The sequence below is a fragment of the Chelmon rostratus genome, chromosome 2 (assembly GCF_017976325.1).
Source record: "Chelmon rostratus isolate fCheRos1 chromosome 2, fCheRos1.pri, whole genome shotgun sequence".
Taxonomy (NCBI): domain Eukaryota; kingdom Metazoa; phylum Chordata; class Actinopteri; order Chaetodontiformes; family Chaetodontidae; genus Chelmon; species Chelmon rostratus.
In genome coordinates, this window is record NC_055659.1 from 25,731,510 (window position 1) to 25,748,770 (window position 17,261).

The following is a 17,261-nucleotide window of genomic DNA, read 5'->3' on the forward strand; positions in this document are numbered from 1 at the left end:
TTTGCATTATAAGTGCTGCATCTTTCATGTGCACGTCACAATAAAAAGCTGTGTGAATGCATTCAGAGTTGACACGACTGCTTAATTCTGCATCAAGCCTTTCCTCTGTCGTCACAAGAGTTCAGTTATGTGTGAAAAAAAATTAGCTCACGAGCAGATACAATGAGAGACTTTGAGGAAACGATGTGAACAACCAGCATTTTATTGCATGTTTAGAATGCTCACGTCAGTCATCGCCACTGACTACAACAGAGTGGTCTGCATCGGACAGACGAGGAATGATGAGGAGGTTACAGACTGATGGAGGTGATGAGCAATAGTACTTCTCTATAAAAAGAAAACAGGAAAAAGAAACTACAGAGTACATCTTCAAAGAAAACAAAAAGAGGAGAAGAGAAAGAAAAGCTGCTGCAGGATGAGAGCACCGTGACAGCTCCTGGGCTGCACCCTCCTCCCACCCCCCACCTCCCCCTCCATGTGGAAAAAAACAAAGTGTGGTGTGAGAGAGGGAGAAAGAGGGGGACGGAATGACAGCGGGCTGGATGGTTGGTGGTGGATGAAGCGATGGCGTTTTAGCTCGGGTGCCGGTGTGTGATGTCGGGGGATCTGATGCCACACGGCAGCAGTTTGCAGGACATTAGTTTCCAGCAGCGTCTAACTTTTGACCTGCCTGCTGTGCTTGATTTGACTCATTTACAATGACCCTTGAGATAAAAATATAAATATCTTGATGCCAAACAAAATGTGTTTTACCTACATGACATGGATGAGAAGGACACATCTTTGATGCGCGACTGAATGAATTTTTCAAACGAAACAAAAAAAAAGGACAGCATTTAACAATATTCTTTACATCTTGGCACTGCATATTTTTTTCTTTTTCCTATTAATTTCATATAAAATATCATTAGATTGATACACCCTTATATTATTACTGACCACTTAAACCATATCCCCCCCCTCCCATCTCTGTGACCCTGGGATTAGTCATGCAAGATATCTCCGTCTTGTAGAGGAAATATACCTGTCTGCCCTTTTCTCAGAGCAGTAATCTTTAACATACAGCCACAGAAGGCAGTGGTTGGACCATCAAAAGGAAGTATCAAAAAACAGCTTAACACAAAGAGGGAAAAAAATCTGTACAAAATGCTTAGGTCAATGATAACAGAGAAAAGTCTGTTTTCTATATTACAGTTTAAAATCCAAAATCGGGGATAATCTCCCCCCCAGCCTGCCCCTGCCCAGCTCACCCAGACGTCTGCATGGATGATGTGATTTTTTTTTCTTTTTTTTTTTTTAAAGCAAGGATTACTAAGTAAAATACATTTGCAGCACAGTTTGCTATTCCAATACATACAGCAGTTTTTCTCATAGCTATTTCATAGTTAATACAAAGCAGTCGCGATAAAGCAAACATCATAACACAAATGTATTTTTTGATCTTAAAAGAGGGAGAGAGAGAGAGAGAGAGAGAGAGGGAGGAAAAGACAAAGGCTATACTGACATGTATGTACAACCTAATATTGGAACGCCCTTAAAACAACCCATCAGTACATCAGAGAACAGACTTTGACAGGATGAGTGGTGCCACACACAGCTGGGTGATATTTCAATGAACAAAAGGCCTGAGGTTTGGATTGGTTTGGCAAAAAAAAAGAAAAAAAAAGGATGAAACCTTTAAGATAAACAAGCTCTAATTTCTTTTTTTTTGTTTTGTTTTAAGTAATTTTTTCTCTACAGTATCAGACTACACATGCAAGACATACAACTAAGTGCAACCGAGTGAAATGTTTATTTTTTCTCATTTAATTGAATCATTCCCTATAGGTTTGAACTGAGGTATGCGTACAAACGGTTTTCTCATGCTGTTATCTTTAGTACTGTCGAGCTACACATGCTGAGAATGTTCTAATCTACCAGCGCTTTTCCTCCTTTTTGAATACCAAACAAACCAGCCAGATGACTGGAGGTTTGGGGATGAGCTCGGCCCTGTTCTCACGATCCTAGCCTGGCTGTAACTGACCCATCCCACAGCTGCCTGGATATTAAATACATCTTCTGGAAACCACAGATTGCTCTTTTCCTTTTTAATTAATGAGCGGTGAACTTATAACAATATAATTATAATAACAATAACTGCCATAAAGTACCTTGTACCCAGCTTATTAGTTGACAGGAGTGTTTTTTAATATAAAAAGTAATAAGTTGACAGAAACTAAACACAATCATAAAGTCTTGCCAATCTTAACAAAGATGCTAAAACCCCTAAAAAGTGGCATACAATCATTACAAAGGATACAAATGAATAAGGAATAAAAGAAGAGAAACATTAAATCATTGTGTGGTCCAGTTGAAGTATAGAATCCATTTCACATTGTTCTCTGCAAAGCTTTTTCCATTTACCAGTATATTTTCCTTTATCTACATACCCTTTATGTTGCACACAAATCTGCTCCTGACCAAAAAGCTCCCTTTTCCACTCACTGGCCCAAAGACAAAAAAGTTTCCCTAATTTGGTCATCGTGTAGTCGGACTGCCGGCGCCTCCGATTCAGTTTTGGTCACTGCGAACATTAGTGCAGCTGTCCTGTTTGAGACGCCCCCTTTGGTTTTTAGAAAAATGAACGAACACGCCAGTTCGAGGAGCATTTCCCTCGATTCGATCCGCCACCGGCTCGATCGCGGCCGCTGAGATCGTCCAATGGGAGAGAACGGAGGAGAGATATTTGGCCTTATCTGCTATTGCATGGAACACACAACATTGACTTTGTAGTTTATCTTTGGTAGTCACAGAACAAGACATTAAAACACATCAACAACTAAAAGAAAAAAGCCAAATAAACACAAAATAATAATAATACTAATAATAAATAAAAAAAATTAAAAGTGGTTGATTGCAGTCTTTAAATTCATGGTCTCTTTAAAATTTGACTCTCTACCAAAGCTGGATTTTTTGCTGCTGCATCACAAAACCACACGTGGATTCCACTCGGTTCAATGCTGTGGACTACAACTATTGGCTTTTTGGGTGACACTGAACGTCGAGGTGTCCACATTCCCTCAGTGTCGTGTACTGTCTGTTTGGGCCCTTTGTGATGGCTGTCCAATGCTGGAATGTGCAATGTTTAGGTCTTACTGAAAGTCTCAGGACTTTTCCCCTTTGATGAAAGGACAGGAGCATTTCATCGGGTGCGCAATTATGAACACGAACTAAAAACTTCAAACTAGCCATGCGCGTGATACAAATAAAACTACAGGGAATGCACGTTCATCTTCAAGCGCTGAGTGAAATTACAGTGTGGAAAGGCAGACGCGTTTGATTAACAATGACAGTTGTGTTCAGGAATCACAATTAGTTGGTCTAAATCATTATCTTTGCCGGTGCACACCTGACATTTTCATTTTCCTTTAGAAAACCCGGAGCTTGTAAGTGATCAGAAATTCTGTTGCAGCTCAACATGCTCTGCCGTGAGGGGCTGTTTTAAAGTGTAATTTCATAAGGATAAATCATAACCTGCATGATTTCTCTGTCATTCATTCGCATCTTAAATTAAACTTCATTGATGCGTGGAGAGAGCCTTCATTATGAGTAGTGCATTGCCAATGGACTTCATGAGCAGGAGGAGGAGGAGGAGGAGGGGGAGGGGGAGGAAGAGGGAGGAGGGCATGAGGGGCGGGCTACACGTCAGAGTGGTGACTTTTTTCTTCTTTTTTTTTTTGGAGGTTGTCGAATAAATGACAGACAAACACTACTTGGTACGTGACATTCTGCTTCATGTGTGTGTTTAAAAGAACAACATGAAAGGAAATCATAAACATTCATCATCAAGTGCCGACCACACAGAATCTCCACAGCATGGGCATGAGGTCTGATCAGTTCAAAGGAATAACAAAAAAAACAAAAAGATGCAAACAACAATAACAGCATTGAATGGAAAAGACACATTATGTTGATACTCTATAACCTCTCACCCCCCGACAAAAAATACACCCGAATAAAAACAACATCCCTCCCACCCTAGATGGAATCAAACCAATGAGAAGTGTTGAAGGCAGTGACAATGAACAGAAGTCCGCACTCGCTCTCCCCTCACGCGCGGTGTAAATTAAACGTCAGTCATTCTCTCTCTCTCTTGAGTTTGTGGTCAGATGTGTGTGTCAGAGAGAGAGAGAGAGATAGAAAGAGAGAGAGAGAGAGAGAGAGAGAGAGAGAGAGAGAGAGAGAGAAAGAGAGAGAGAGAGAGAGAGAGAGAGAGAGAGATAGAAAGAAAGAGAGAGAGAGAGAGAGAGAGAGAGAGAGAGAGAGAGAGAGAGAGAGGGGAGACTCAACCCCTCTTGCAGTCCGCTGAGTGCAAGTCCGTCCTGGCTGCACGGCGAGGGTCTCCGACACGTCGCCCCCGTACCAAACAAGTCCCATCTTCACACACGAGTAGAAATGAAGTTTGTTTTCACTTTTTTTAAGCTCGACTTGAATCAAAAGTAGGAAGTAACCAAAAAAAAAAAAAGAAATCCCTCGTGTGGGGCGTATTCTGTGTTTTTTTTTGTGTGTGTGTGTTCTTGCTATGTATTGTAATGGCACTAAAAAGTTAACTTGGAGACATTTGAGCGCTGTCATCAGTGGCTGAGACTGCAGTTCAGTGTTCGTTATCTGCGGAGCGCTGCTGTCTCCCAGACGACCCAGACTGCCTCTGCCTCTGAGGCTGGGGAGGGGCGGCGCTAGCCTTACAGCATGTCGTCGTGGCCCTGGTCCTCGTCATAATCTCTGTGGTGATCTAAATCCGGGCTGTGATTGGCAGTCGTTACCAGGGAAAGGGGCCCTTCGTGGTCTTCGGGGTCCAGTGGTTCCTCCTTAACGCTGATGTGATGCCTGGAGGAGGAGAGGAGAGTGAAAATTCAGCTCTCACTTCTGCTATCTTTAACTTTTTTTTTTTTTACAACCTTTCACACATGCAGGCACACGGCGACACAGACCTGTGCTGATTCTGTTTATAAAGAAGGAAGCAGGGGAACAAAAACAAATGTCTGGCTTCAATGAGACCGTGAGTGGGGGCCTCGCTGGTGCTGATGATAATTTCAGCTTTCTTTTGAGGTATTCCAATCCCGGCAAAGCTGCAGGCTTTTTATTTTCATGGCAACCGACAACAGGGTATTCACTTAGAATTGATAAATGAGGAAGATTAACAACGTGAGCTGAGGAGAGGGGAGAATGGACTGCGCGGAGCGAGTGGGCTGCCGTTGTCAGCCTCCTGGTGGCGGAGGATCAGCGGCGCTCTGTGTGTTCCCCTTCCTGCTCGTTAACATGCACAACCTGCGAGGCGGGTCTCCAGAGGACGACCCCGAGCCGGCTTCTATCATTAATCAACTTCAAGCAAACACAGCGACCAGACACCGCCGTACATGCTTTAAACTCCAGAATTAATGCATATTTTCAACCGAGTGTCAATAAGGGAAGAAAAGCGCTGGCAGGAAAGGCGCATGAGGAGAGCAGCGGCGGCTCACTCGGCACAACACTGTGATAAGAAACAGAGCCCTTATGAGAATAATAACGCTGTCACTTGTAAACAAGACAAAAACATGAGCCCCCACCCAACACCCCCACCCCCGGCTCACAGCCTGGGCAAAAGAGCCACTAAAGAGATGAGATCTGCCAAATTTCTCATTACAGAAGCAGCGCAGGAATAAAGCGCGGGGGGAGAGGAGGCCTGGCTGTGGCAGAAAGGAGAAGAAAAAAGCTAAAAACATTATGAGCAGCTGCAGGGGACTTGCCGCTCTAACCCGCGGTGCCAGGCTGCCGTGGTGGAGGTAGAGCGGTGTCAGGACGAGGCACCGGGCTCATTTACTACAACAACAAGGGACAACTGGCACATTCTTCATCACCAAAGCCCACATTTGATTTATTCACACCGGGACGTCTCGTGTGGCTTGCAAGTATTGTGACGGAGACGCTCGTATGCTAATGAGCCGACATATTTTTGTGTAAATTATAAAAAGGGGAAAAAGTAAAGTCAGCTTTTCTATCATTTTCACATCAAAGTAACTCCACAAGTGCCGTTGCCTCAGGTCTGACTCTGTGGCTGCAGGGCAGACATGAAATTGTTATTATTATGCTATTGAACTGCATGCTGATTCCACACTTTGCTTATAATTAGCCGTCTCTGGATACCCGATTCTCGTCTGGCTGTTTAGGAGGAGTGCTCCGGTTTCCTCGCAGTGTTAAAAAGCTGCGTCCTGTCGACCAGCAGCGGCACTGGCACATGTGGAAAACACATGTTGTTACACAGTCAACAGCGGTGATGAACTACTTGAAGCAGTGTGAGCACGGCTATTCTTTAGCACGTGTTAGTTTATTGCTTACTCCCTGAGCAAGAGGAGACTTCCAGCCACGGTGCTACCGTGTGTAACATTTAATGCTCGATCCGTAGGCGTGAAACACCCGGTATGTTTTCTTAATAAGAGAGTAAAGTTCTTTAAAAGCAAAAGAAAACAGATTTAACTCATTTTGTGCTTGAATAAAGCTTATAGACATAATTATGGAGAAAGAGTTTGTGAGCTCCGTCAGCCTAAAGATAGAAGAAGAGGGGCAGAGGGAGAAGCAGGCTGCCTTTAGGCCAGCACACCCATCCTGTCTCTGCCTTTCCTGTTCCACAGCCATGCTCAGAGCTATGTTCACAGTGATTAGGGATGGCACTTTCCTCCATTTGGCCAGGAGCTCATTACTGCACCTTTTTTGTTTTCAGGCAGAATTTCCCCCAAGCTCAGACATTTCAGGAGGCCATCCCCGAGTCTACCCGCGCCGCACATCGGTGGCCTGCCCCCACATCTGGAAACGATGCAGCGTGTGCTGTATTATTTTAGGCTTCAAACAACTTAGCAGACACTCCTATACAACAAGTGAACGGGGAGCTGCGGTTTCCAGGCCAACCACAACTTTCCTACATGAGAATCTTGGATGATGTCCTCCAGACTAATTGTGCTTTTGTGTTGTTTTTCTTTCAGCGGCTCGCAGGCGTTTCTGAAGGTGTTGCAGCTCGTGTTTCACCGTGTCGGAGCCAGCAGCTCTGTCACTCTGCGTTCTGGCATGTTGTAAATATTTGACCAAATTGGAATGCTGATTATGGCGGGAGTCAGACAGACAGACAGCAGGACACATAACGGAGAGTTCATAAACTTGCTGTTAAAATAACAGAGGGGCTCCGGTCTTTTCTTTCTTCGAAAAGGTGGAGTTTCCTTTTCTGCAGGGAGGCCTGCCGCAGCACTGGCCGTGACCCCACACACCACTCCAATATCATCCCACTTCACTTTATTTATTGTCCTCTCCGGCATTGTTTCTGTTTCATCTAATGCCATGCATTAGGTAATTCTAGAGCATATTGGGTGGGCATTGAAATTGTTTTCTGTCTACATCTATTTAGAGTGTCGCTGTCTCGGTGGAGAAGGCGACCGAAACTCTTCTGCTCTCGTCTCTTTTCTTACACAGACTGCGGTGGAGATAGAAAGCGTGTGCGTGCCACTCACATAGCTGGCAGGGGCGAGCGTCCTGGGCTGCTGTCACTGCCGTTGCTGTTTCCATGGTCCATCGCTCCATTCATCTCCTCACGGATGGCGTTGGCCAGGGAGTTGAGGGTGGGACTTCCAATGGAAGCAGTAGTGTATAGAGGTATGTTGTTTTCTGCCATTGAAGCCTGAAAAGCAAAGCCCGAAGCATTAAATGTGAAACGGAAGAGAGTTGTCAGCACTTTCTCAGTTGCCCATCACTCTCTTCGTACCAGTGCACCCCCTTCACAACAAAGACCAGAGGAGAGGCTTTCATTATCCTCTGTCTTTTAAAGTTCTGAGCACGGCAGCTTAACATGAAGTCACTTTTTATTTTTACCTGGAAGGCAGCAGAGAGGGTGGGACCATAGCCCAAGCTGGTCTGAATGTTCTTCACTAAGGCTGGACTTCTGCAAACAGAAAAATTTAATTACAAACCACAGACTCGTGTCTCACCTAGCATTCATTCCTCAGCTGCTGTATCTTATTTCATAAAAAGAAATCGATGCACTTTGTATAAGAACTTAACACATTTACTGGTGTAGTAATGTGGATATTAAGGCTATGGTTCTAAGATGTTCAATCACTTGACAATACCACACAACTATCTTCAACACTTTGCATTTCATGGAAAGAAAGAACAAGTTGATGGAGCAGGATGGATGGCGAGCTACACACAAAAAGCATGATGACAACACTGGGTGGGGGGGCATGCAGGTGGGGCTGGCCCTCTGGAGTTTGCAGGGCAGGTGGAAGTGCTTACTGTACGAGCAGCTCGTCAAAGTTCTCATCAGCGGCGTATTTCCGAGGGCGGCCTCGCTGTATGTGGCGGCCGCGCTTAAACTCCTCATCATCAACAGTCCAAAAGGACCCAAACTCATCCTCTACTCTCACAAAGCACTTATGCAGGGAAAGGTTGGTGCGAATGGCACCCTGGGAAAGCAAACCAGCAGGGGGGGACAGCCAGATGCAGATGCAGTGATGAACAGCACAGAGACAGAGGACACCCATGACAGACAGACAGACAGACAGACACAGGGAGGAGGGCAGAGGGTGAAGATCAAAAAGAAAATAAGCCACTGTGGGTTATGAGGCATCACCAAAAGGCTTCTGAAAGCATGGAGGGGAGACACGCCAAAGCAAGCAGGGACTTGTACTGGACAATACGGCACACAGACAATGAAATGGAGCAGCAGCAGCAGCCTCTTCCCAAAGCTGAACGGTGAGACAGACGCTGGCCAGGACTCAAAAGGCCAAACCTACCCACTGATCTTTTGAGGCCGTCTCTTTTGGAACTCTATTTCGTCGACTGTCCACACAGCCCCTTTTACGTTTTCTACCCGCACAAAACACTTGTGAAGACTAAGATTATGCCGGACTGCATTCTGCAGTTGATGTAAAAAGAGAGAAAGAAAAGGTTGCTATCAGTACAGTAAACATGTCTGCATGGAGGAAAAAAAATCATTTCAAAGTAGAAATATTTTGACAGGCACTGGATGAAACCTAAATGAAAACAATAAATAAACCAGAATGTTATTGGCAGTGAAACGGTCCCGAAGTTTCAAATGACTTCAACAACACATAAATATTTCTTGGTTTCCGTGGCAACATGGTTAGTGACATTCTTCTTTTTTATCATTCACAACGCTGCCTTTTCTGATCAGTCGCTGCTAATGTAATGAGCAAGACACAGAAACTAACATTTTCTTCATAATATCTGCACTGACTAGAAAAGGTCATTTAGTCATTTCTCGTTAGAATGTGATGAGAGGGAGCATTAAAACTTCAATCCAGGGACAAATCCACGTCAGGGAGGCATTAATGTACACCTGCATACATCATCCCTCTGCTGACTGCATGTGCAAACACTAAGTGTGTGTGTGGAGAGACAGTTGTGGAATCCAGTGTTTAGAACACCGATGTGCCCCCTGCCAGTAAGTGCGGGAGCTGATGGTGGATGGGGGTGGAGCAGGGTGGTGGTAGTGTGTGTGTGTGTGTGTGTGTGTGTGTGTGTTGGGTCTCATCCAGCTGCATGTGACAGATCAGTTAAGGCTGAGGAGAGACTTTCAGTGCTTCATCACAATCTCTCTCGTCCAAATCTCACTTTCTGACTCAAGTCATTTGTTTTTTTAGATTGTTGTTTTGTTTTTGTTGTGTGTGTGTGTGTGTGTGTGTGTGTGTGTGTGTGTGTGCATGTGTGTGTGTGGCCTGGTGGAAAACAGAGTGTTCCCTTCTGAAGTGAGTGTGAGAGGCTCAGCCAGGAGTCACTGGCAGAGCACTGCAGTGTTAAACTAACGCCACCCACCAGCAGAACATCGCCACATATTACAGGGAGATTGTTTTTTTGTTTTTTTTTCCCCCTCATTTTTCTTCTCTCTCTTCTTTCCCTCTTTTTTTTTTCTTTTTTACAAGAATGCACATATTCCTCTGCTTGGTTTTTCTATGTGGTTCATATGTTTGTTTAACGGGTGGTTCATTTGGACAGAATAAGTGGAGTATTGTTATGGTTGAGGATAGAGGTTCATTTATAAAGGTATTATGCCTGGCTATCATTTAATTCTCCCTAACATCAACACAATGTGTCCGTCTGGTTGAAAGAAGTCAGCAGGAACAGCAAAATTACCTTCCACGTCGCTGCGTTGCGCCTAAAATATGCAAACATTCGTGTGAACCAGTTGTAGATTTCGTTTAGTGTTAGCTGCTTTTCTGGAGATTCGAGGATTGCCTGGATGAGGAACAGTGACAGAAACAAACATTTACAATTTTGCTTCCTTCACAAAGTTGATCAATAATTCAAAAGTGGCATGCAGGTTTCTGTGTGAGTTCTCCAGAGAAAAACACAGACGACAGCAGAGAAAGTGTCTGCGTGAAGTGTGCTCTGTTTATAGAAGTCTTCTGCACTTTTCATTCAAAACGGCAGATTTGAATATATTTTCTTTTGTGGGTGTAAATGAAGGGCAAGCGAAAACATTTCTCAGGCAGATTACAGGGCAGCAATTATGGCCGGCTCAGATTAATTCCTGAGATGCCAGATTACTGCAGCCGAGCAATAATTGACTGGCCATCTTAAAACAGGTTCATCCCTACTGTTGTGTGAAATGAATTTGGTAATAATCACAGCCACTGAAATGCTTAATCAAATGCAATTGTCATATGTGGCTGTTTTTTGAATCCTGTGCGCATTCTTGCACTCATTTGAAGATGGTTAATCTCCTCCTCTGTCTAAATTGTATTTGAATTTTAACAAAGCAGGAGTAGAGAAGTAAGTGGAACAAATGTAGTTTGTGACCTTCTAAATAGCTGAGTGTGTATCTGCTGTATTTCTCGTTACAGACTAGACAGAGTGGAGGGTGTTAGAGGTCCTATTTACCTAAATTTAGACAGATAAAAAAAAAACATAAACAGAGTCCTTACCTGTCTTATTAATGAGGCATACGTGAACGGCGGTCTAACATCTGCATTCATGTAAAACTCTTTGTTCTGACTGATATCTGCACACAGGGAACAAACACAAACTGTGTCAACAGGGAATGAAATGATCGGGTGTCAACAGTAATGTCCTATCAGTGGCTGATAACACAAATTATAGCATGATTACATGGTTGTGTGTATATACAGATGCAGCATGTATGGCTTGCGTGCCGCTCAGTGCGGGGAGTGTGCAGTTACGTGTATTTCTTTGCACATGTGAGGGTGTGAGTTCATCCTGCAGTACCTGGAGAGATGGGCATGTTGTACTTTTCAGAGTAGCGCCGTCGCATGGGGCCCACGCTGTGCAGGCTGTTGGCTGTGATGACGGAGTGAGTCTGGGACAGGGGCGTGAGGGGTGCCGTGGGTGTGGTGGGCGTCTGGGGCAGGCTCAGAGGAGGAGAGGCCTCGGGGGCCGATTTGGACAATGTGACGTTGGACACCAGGTTGAGCTGAGGGGAGGAAGACCAAGCAGGCAGGCAGAGAGACAGACAGACAGACAGGAGCACAGTTAGTCCACTAATTAACCCTGCGTCTCAGACGCCTCATTGGCTATGCATATCTCCTCTCTAATTGCAGGAGGGCCCTGAGATGATCCATGAATGTTCGCTAAATGTTTGGAAAACAACCCTGGAGGCCCGCTCCTCCACCTCCTCTATTCTCCACGCTCCGCTCTCTCCTCCGTCCCTCCCTCCCTCCTTCCCTCCCTCTCGTAGGCCCGTTCCCAGCTTTCTGTTTCATCGCCTTTTGTTAAATCTTTTGTCCCTCTTGTCCTGTTTGGACAACACACCCCCACCTCATCCCCCCACTGTGGGTCCGCAGCATGCTAACTGGTGAGGGTTGAGCAGAGAAGGGAAGATGGGCGGCCCCAAACTGCTCTGAAAAATGACAGTGTGATTCTCACCTACCGCTGAGCAGCCCCGCTAATAAGGCAGCCAGAGGAAGAAGCCAATCTGGGCTAATTACGAGCTGAAATTGTATTGTGAGGACTCTAATTAGGAGCTGCTTATGGAGGTGATCTCATGATTAACTACTGTATCTGACTGACCTCCATCATCAGGGCCACGATGGCCGTTGTAAAGTACAGTATTTTCATGGACAACCTTATGTGGAGGATATTTGGTCTTACTGCCGAGGCCTGCATGTGCGGATGGGCTGGGAGGGCTGAGGAGAAGGAGGGATTTAAGTAATAATGGCTACAAGGTAAACTAATTATGGCAAGTGCTCCAAAGGTATAGCGCGGCTTCCAGCAGCTGTGGCGGCTCCGAGCCAAGTGCCAAGCCTCCATACTGGAGCAGCAGTCAAGTGGAAAATTCTAGCCTGACCCCCTGCTCCAGCTATTAATTGGCAGGAAAACTAATGACACAGATACATATTCCAACAAAATTGTTCTAATTGCTAATTTGCCGAAGGAGGCCAGTTTCCAAATTAAACATGACTTCAGACTGTGAGAAAAAGAGAGAGGAGAAAACACACAGAGAGAAATGGAGAGCGAGGAAAAAGGGAGAGTGTTACATCTCATCCGTGACGTCATTTGTTGATGACGAGAGATCAGATGTCTGATTCGTGCCGATGATGGCGGGAGGTGACGACAGACAGGTGAAAGTGAACCGAAATCTGACAGCACAGGGCAACACAGATTCCTGTTCATTATTTCATATTTAATTAACACTCATTTCCAGCATAATATGGATATGAGAAATCCAAGATCCCCAGAACTCAGTGCTGACATGGCACTGTCATCACAATAGTTTTGCTTTAATTATTAGAAATTCACACGTTTCTACATTTCTCAAAAAAAAGAAAAAAAAACGAAAAAACAGACCTCATTAAATCATAGAGTTTCAAAATGCTCGCACCAAATTTAGAGACAGACATGTGTCCAAGTCCTCACAATGTCTATTTATGTTTTGGAGGCTGAACTATGGCTTTTTGGCAGAGTCTGTCCAAATAATTTGGATTACTGCTGGGATGCACAAATGTAGACTACATGCTCACCAACAGCAGCAGAAGACGTGTTATTCTAAATCACCAGCAAAATAAATCACACTAGGGTCCGCGTGTTTCTGACACAATGCTATCAATAGAATGGGGCTGCCGTGTTGACTTCTCTTCCTGTGGATTAGCGGGCTTTGTTTCATGTTTCATCCATATTCCCTGGCAATAAACACAGAGAGGCTTCAACAATAGGCCAGACAGGCTGGTAATAGCCTTGCCTTTGTTTGCCTCACCATTTGGGCTCACTCCAGTGCCTAGACAAAATGAGACTTCAGACTGAAATTAATTAAATGGTAATTGGTGATCTAATTATACTGGCTTTGACTCGGCAAGCTGCTAAAGAAAATAAACAAAAAGTCCCTCCTTAATTATGTATGGCGTAAAAGGTCAGATTTCTGACAAGAATGCTTAGTGACACCGAGTGCAGACACCCACCCACACACTCAGAGGCAAATACAAACACGCACATACACACACAGAAACAAGGCATTGCTAATGTGGCACATTTTGTTTTGATCTTCCCCCCCGCCCCCGTCCACCTCAGAATAAAAAGAGTCCTATTCATTTGACATCGTGCATGCACAGTATCAGTTTGTTTGTCTTTAATTATAACTAAATGTAAACCAGCAGATTCAGTGGAGCTGCTCAGCTATGACACTTGGCTACTTATACATGCCTTTATTATATGCAACAGCACAGAACAGCAGAAACGCACAACTAGCAATTACTGGAAGAACACAATTGTTTCTTCAGAGTGGCTCTATCACCAGTCAGCTCTGAGAATGCTTTCACTCTGCAGCTCCTCAAAGGAGCCTTTTTTTTTTTTTTTTTTTGGTGGCCACCTCTGATGCTGCAATCTCGCTAAAGCCTCGGCGGGGCCACGGGGCCCTGACCTGTGTAAGTCCACCACTCACCCAGCCAAAGCCAGACATATTTATCATAGCGTTTCATAGCGGCTCGCAGCAGGCAAAGTGGCGCTGGAGAATGGGAGTCTATTTATTTGAATAAAAATCCCAGCTTGCCCCCTTGAGAGTGTTAATGCTGAGCTCTGACACAGCCATTCTCACAGGCCCCGGGGAGAGAGGAGAGGTAGTGAACTCAAGATGCTATCTGCCTCCCCCGCCACTTTTCATATACAAATGTCCCTGTGTCACAGTCCTCGTTTTGCACTCTAATCTACACAATCAGTGTGTGTGACACAGGCGCAGCTTTTACAGGCAGCCTATTGTCGTTCGACATCTCCAGGCGCTTTATGTTGACGGGCTGCGCTGTGTGGAGCGCACGTGCAGCCTCTGCCCGTCAATAGCCACCTCTCTGACTGTAAATAAATGATCCAAGCTGCACGGTGCGCTCATACCCAACACTCCTGCGTGTACAATATGCGTCTGTGCACGTGATTTCAGATTCACGCCCTGCAGTAAAATGATCTGTGCACATTTGGCTCTCTGAACTGTCATACACACTGAAATATGGTAGTGAGGCCCCTTCTTAAACATGACAAAATAGCACAGACACTTAAATGCCATATGTTAAGCCCTTGCCCCTATAGGATAGGGATTAAGCAGTAGGCTTTATGGCATGGCATATATTAAGAGTGATAAGCATGATGTCTGGAATGTGTCAAGAAGATAATAAATTGATCTGCTGTTACATTTATTCAAATTTTCGGTTGCTTACCTGCAGCGATAATTGGCGAATTACCAACAAGATGTTTTTGTTTCTCTTCTTATCGTCTTGTCTTTTTACTGAATTTGTCCGTTCTTTGTTCCGTTGTTGACTTTCAGACCAAATTCAACTGCATTTAAGCTACTAAGCTTTTGAGATGTTTACATATGAAAACACTTTTTTGTTTTGTTTGTTTGTTTTTTGTCTGAATATTTGGCGAAAATGAATTCTACCCTGACCCAAGATTAGGCTCTCTTTAAATCTAATTTGACTAATTACTTTTAAAGATGGCTCAGGGTAATTCCTGACAAATTTTTAACCCTGAATGAGGATTCAAAGGTCCTCAGGGAAGCATCTGTTATCATAGAAAGTCCATATGAAAATCAGCAGGTGCTACCACCATCTTTATTTTGGACTGATATCAGTTAACAATCTCAGCATGTTTCTGTCAACATCGGTCAGAAATATTTTCTATCTACACATCAGTAAATCAATTATATCTAATTTCCAGCCCCTACATGAAATATCACAATTTTAATATATTGCTTCAACCTTTTTTTATTCTACAAGCATTAGCATGAATTTGTTGTTGGTACTGTAATAAATGTTTCTTATATTTTATGTCATCTGGCAGGAGAGCACTTTGTAGCTTTTATTTTAAAAGCAGTAAAAATAAATGTTAGATTTGATCTATTTATAAAATACAGTGTCTGTTATAATATGTGTTTTTCTGCTCTCCTGCGTCTCCTCGTCCTTTACGTCAGCTCAGACAGGCACTGCTTCTCTGGGGCTGAGGCTGCTGCAGAGTTTGCATCCAGTTCATCACAGACACCAAATTGAATCTCGGATGTCAGCAGATGTGCTCCAAACAATATTTACTGCCTCCCTCAAGAGAACAGCTGTTTTTATTTAGCAGATAAATAAGAAGATGGAGGAAGGGATTAATGAATACATGTGTGCCAATTAAGACAAACAAAAGGATGGGGGAGGGACGAGAGTGAGGCGTATGACAGGGTCGCTGCTCACCGGCTGTGGGGTGGCTTTGGGCTCCGTGGACTTGACATGAAGGTGCGTCATCATAGCTTGCAGACGCTCTTTGTCTTTCGCTAGCTGTAATGAGGAAAGAGAACATATTACATTTTTTATGAACAAAAGAGAAAAAAATCCATTTCTCTACTTTTGTTAATTCCATACATTCCTTAGCAGCGAGGGCATCTTTTACAATCAGCGCGTTGGAACAAATCGATATTTTTGCTCTTGAGACCGTCTAATTATTTGTTTTCAAAATGCTTTTGGAAGCCGTCAACAACGGTGCACTTCAGACAATCTAACTACTGTCTCCAATTCAAGGTTAAAAGATCCTGCGCCTCATTGCCAATAACAAGCCCGGGCCCTTTCTACCTGTCTAAAACTCAGCGCTGTCTTAGCTGCCAGCTTGAATCACGGTGATAGGCTGCATGCAGAGGAAGTCTGTGTCTGATAAACCTTCACGCCATCCCTCTGGATAATACAGCACCAGAGCGGAAATAACAGGACGTCGGCGTGCTGTAATGTTCTAGCAACTGAACTCTCATTGTTCAACATCCTGTAAACCACAACTGTTTCATACTCATTATCAGTCATTTTTGGGTATTATGCAGCTAATATGTGATCCACAGTGCACAGAATCTGGCGTGCATTACATCTGAACCTCGCTGTGTTTGCTTTGCAACATTAGCAGCAGCTAATTGATAAAAAATACAGTTGAATGGAATGGCTGGTTTTATAATAATAAATAAGTGCAACCGTACATTAGCACAGTGGTCGTGTTCACCATTTAAGCTGCCATCGTCACACATGTGACACACCGGCCATTATAATGCAGCCCTAATGGTGTGACAGGGAGCTGCGTCTTTTCCTGTGCTTTCTTCATGTCCACATGCAGATTTTTCTTTTGTCAGTGAAAGATCACACGTAGTAAAGTTTTCTGCAGTGGTCTGTTTTCCTTTAAGTCACTCAGCACCGAGCGCTTATCCACACTCTGCTGCCGAGTCATTTCACCAAGTGTTTTATTGTTGCTGCCAAACAGTTAAAAGTCATAAATAACTTTAAAATCCAGTAAAATTCAAAATGTAATTATCTTCTCTACTTAGCCCCGGGCCCCTTCATATATCTTTTCTTGGCTGTCATGCATACATAACACATTTTTAATGAATGATTACTTGCAAATGTACAAAATTATTTCATTCTGCAGCCCCCCCTCCACGAGTGACCCTGTGGCTGATATCAGACGGACAGGGAGGGGCTCGGCAGACACTGAGGAAGTGTCAGGAGAAGAAGACACATAAATATTTGGGCCAAAACAAACCGAGAGACAATACCTGCAGCTCCAGCTGTTGTACGACCTGCATTTGCACCCGACACTGGGCCGTGCTCCTGTCATCCAGGGCGTGCTCATTGTTAAGATGCCTGTAAGACAAAAAACAGAGAACACACACAAAAAAAAAGCTGATGTCAGTCTGACTTTTGCCTCCAGCAACCTCTCAGATGTAAGAAACAAAAGTCCTGTGATGTGTGGTTTAATGACGCGAGCTGATAATTGAGTAAAGCGCGGCGCAT

At 44.1% G+C, this 17,261-nt stretch overlaps 1 protein-coding gene across 6 annotated transcripts in view; it reads right to left on the reverse strand.

Moving 5' to 3' along the window:
- Nucleotides 1-187: 187 nt before the first annotated feature.
- The window catches only part of foxp1b (forkhead box P1b), a 148,784-nt gene continuing 131,710 nt past the window's right edge, over nt 188-17,261 (reverse strand). For all 6 annotated transcript variants that reach the window (XM_041962654.1, XM_041962681.1, XM_041962671.1 and 3 more), the window contains 9 exons: nt 17,024-17,111; nt 15,690-15,773; nt 11,248-11,452; nt 10,947-11,023; nt 10,156-10,257; nt 8,796-8,917; nt 7,873-7,942; nt 7,515-7,681; nt 188-4,866 (listed from right to left, as the gene is read on the reverse strand). In XM_041962654.1, the coding sequence (XP_041818588.1) occupies nt 4,722-4,866; nt 7,515-7,681; nt 7,873-7,942; nt 8,796-8,917; nt 10,156-10,257; nt 10,947-11,023; nt 11,248-11,452; nt 15,690-15,773; nt 17,024-17,111 (1,060 nt within the window). In that variant the 3' untranslated portion in view covers nt 188-4,721. The remainder of the gene's footprint in view (nt 4,867-7,514; nt 7,682-7,872; nt 7,943-8,795; nt 8,918-10,155; nt 10,258-10,946; nt 11,024-11,247; nt 11,453-15,689; nt 15,774-17,023; nt 17,112-17,261) is intronic.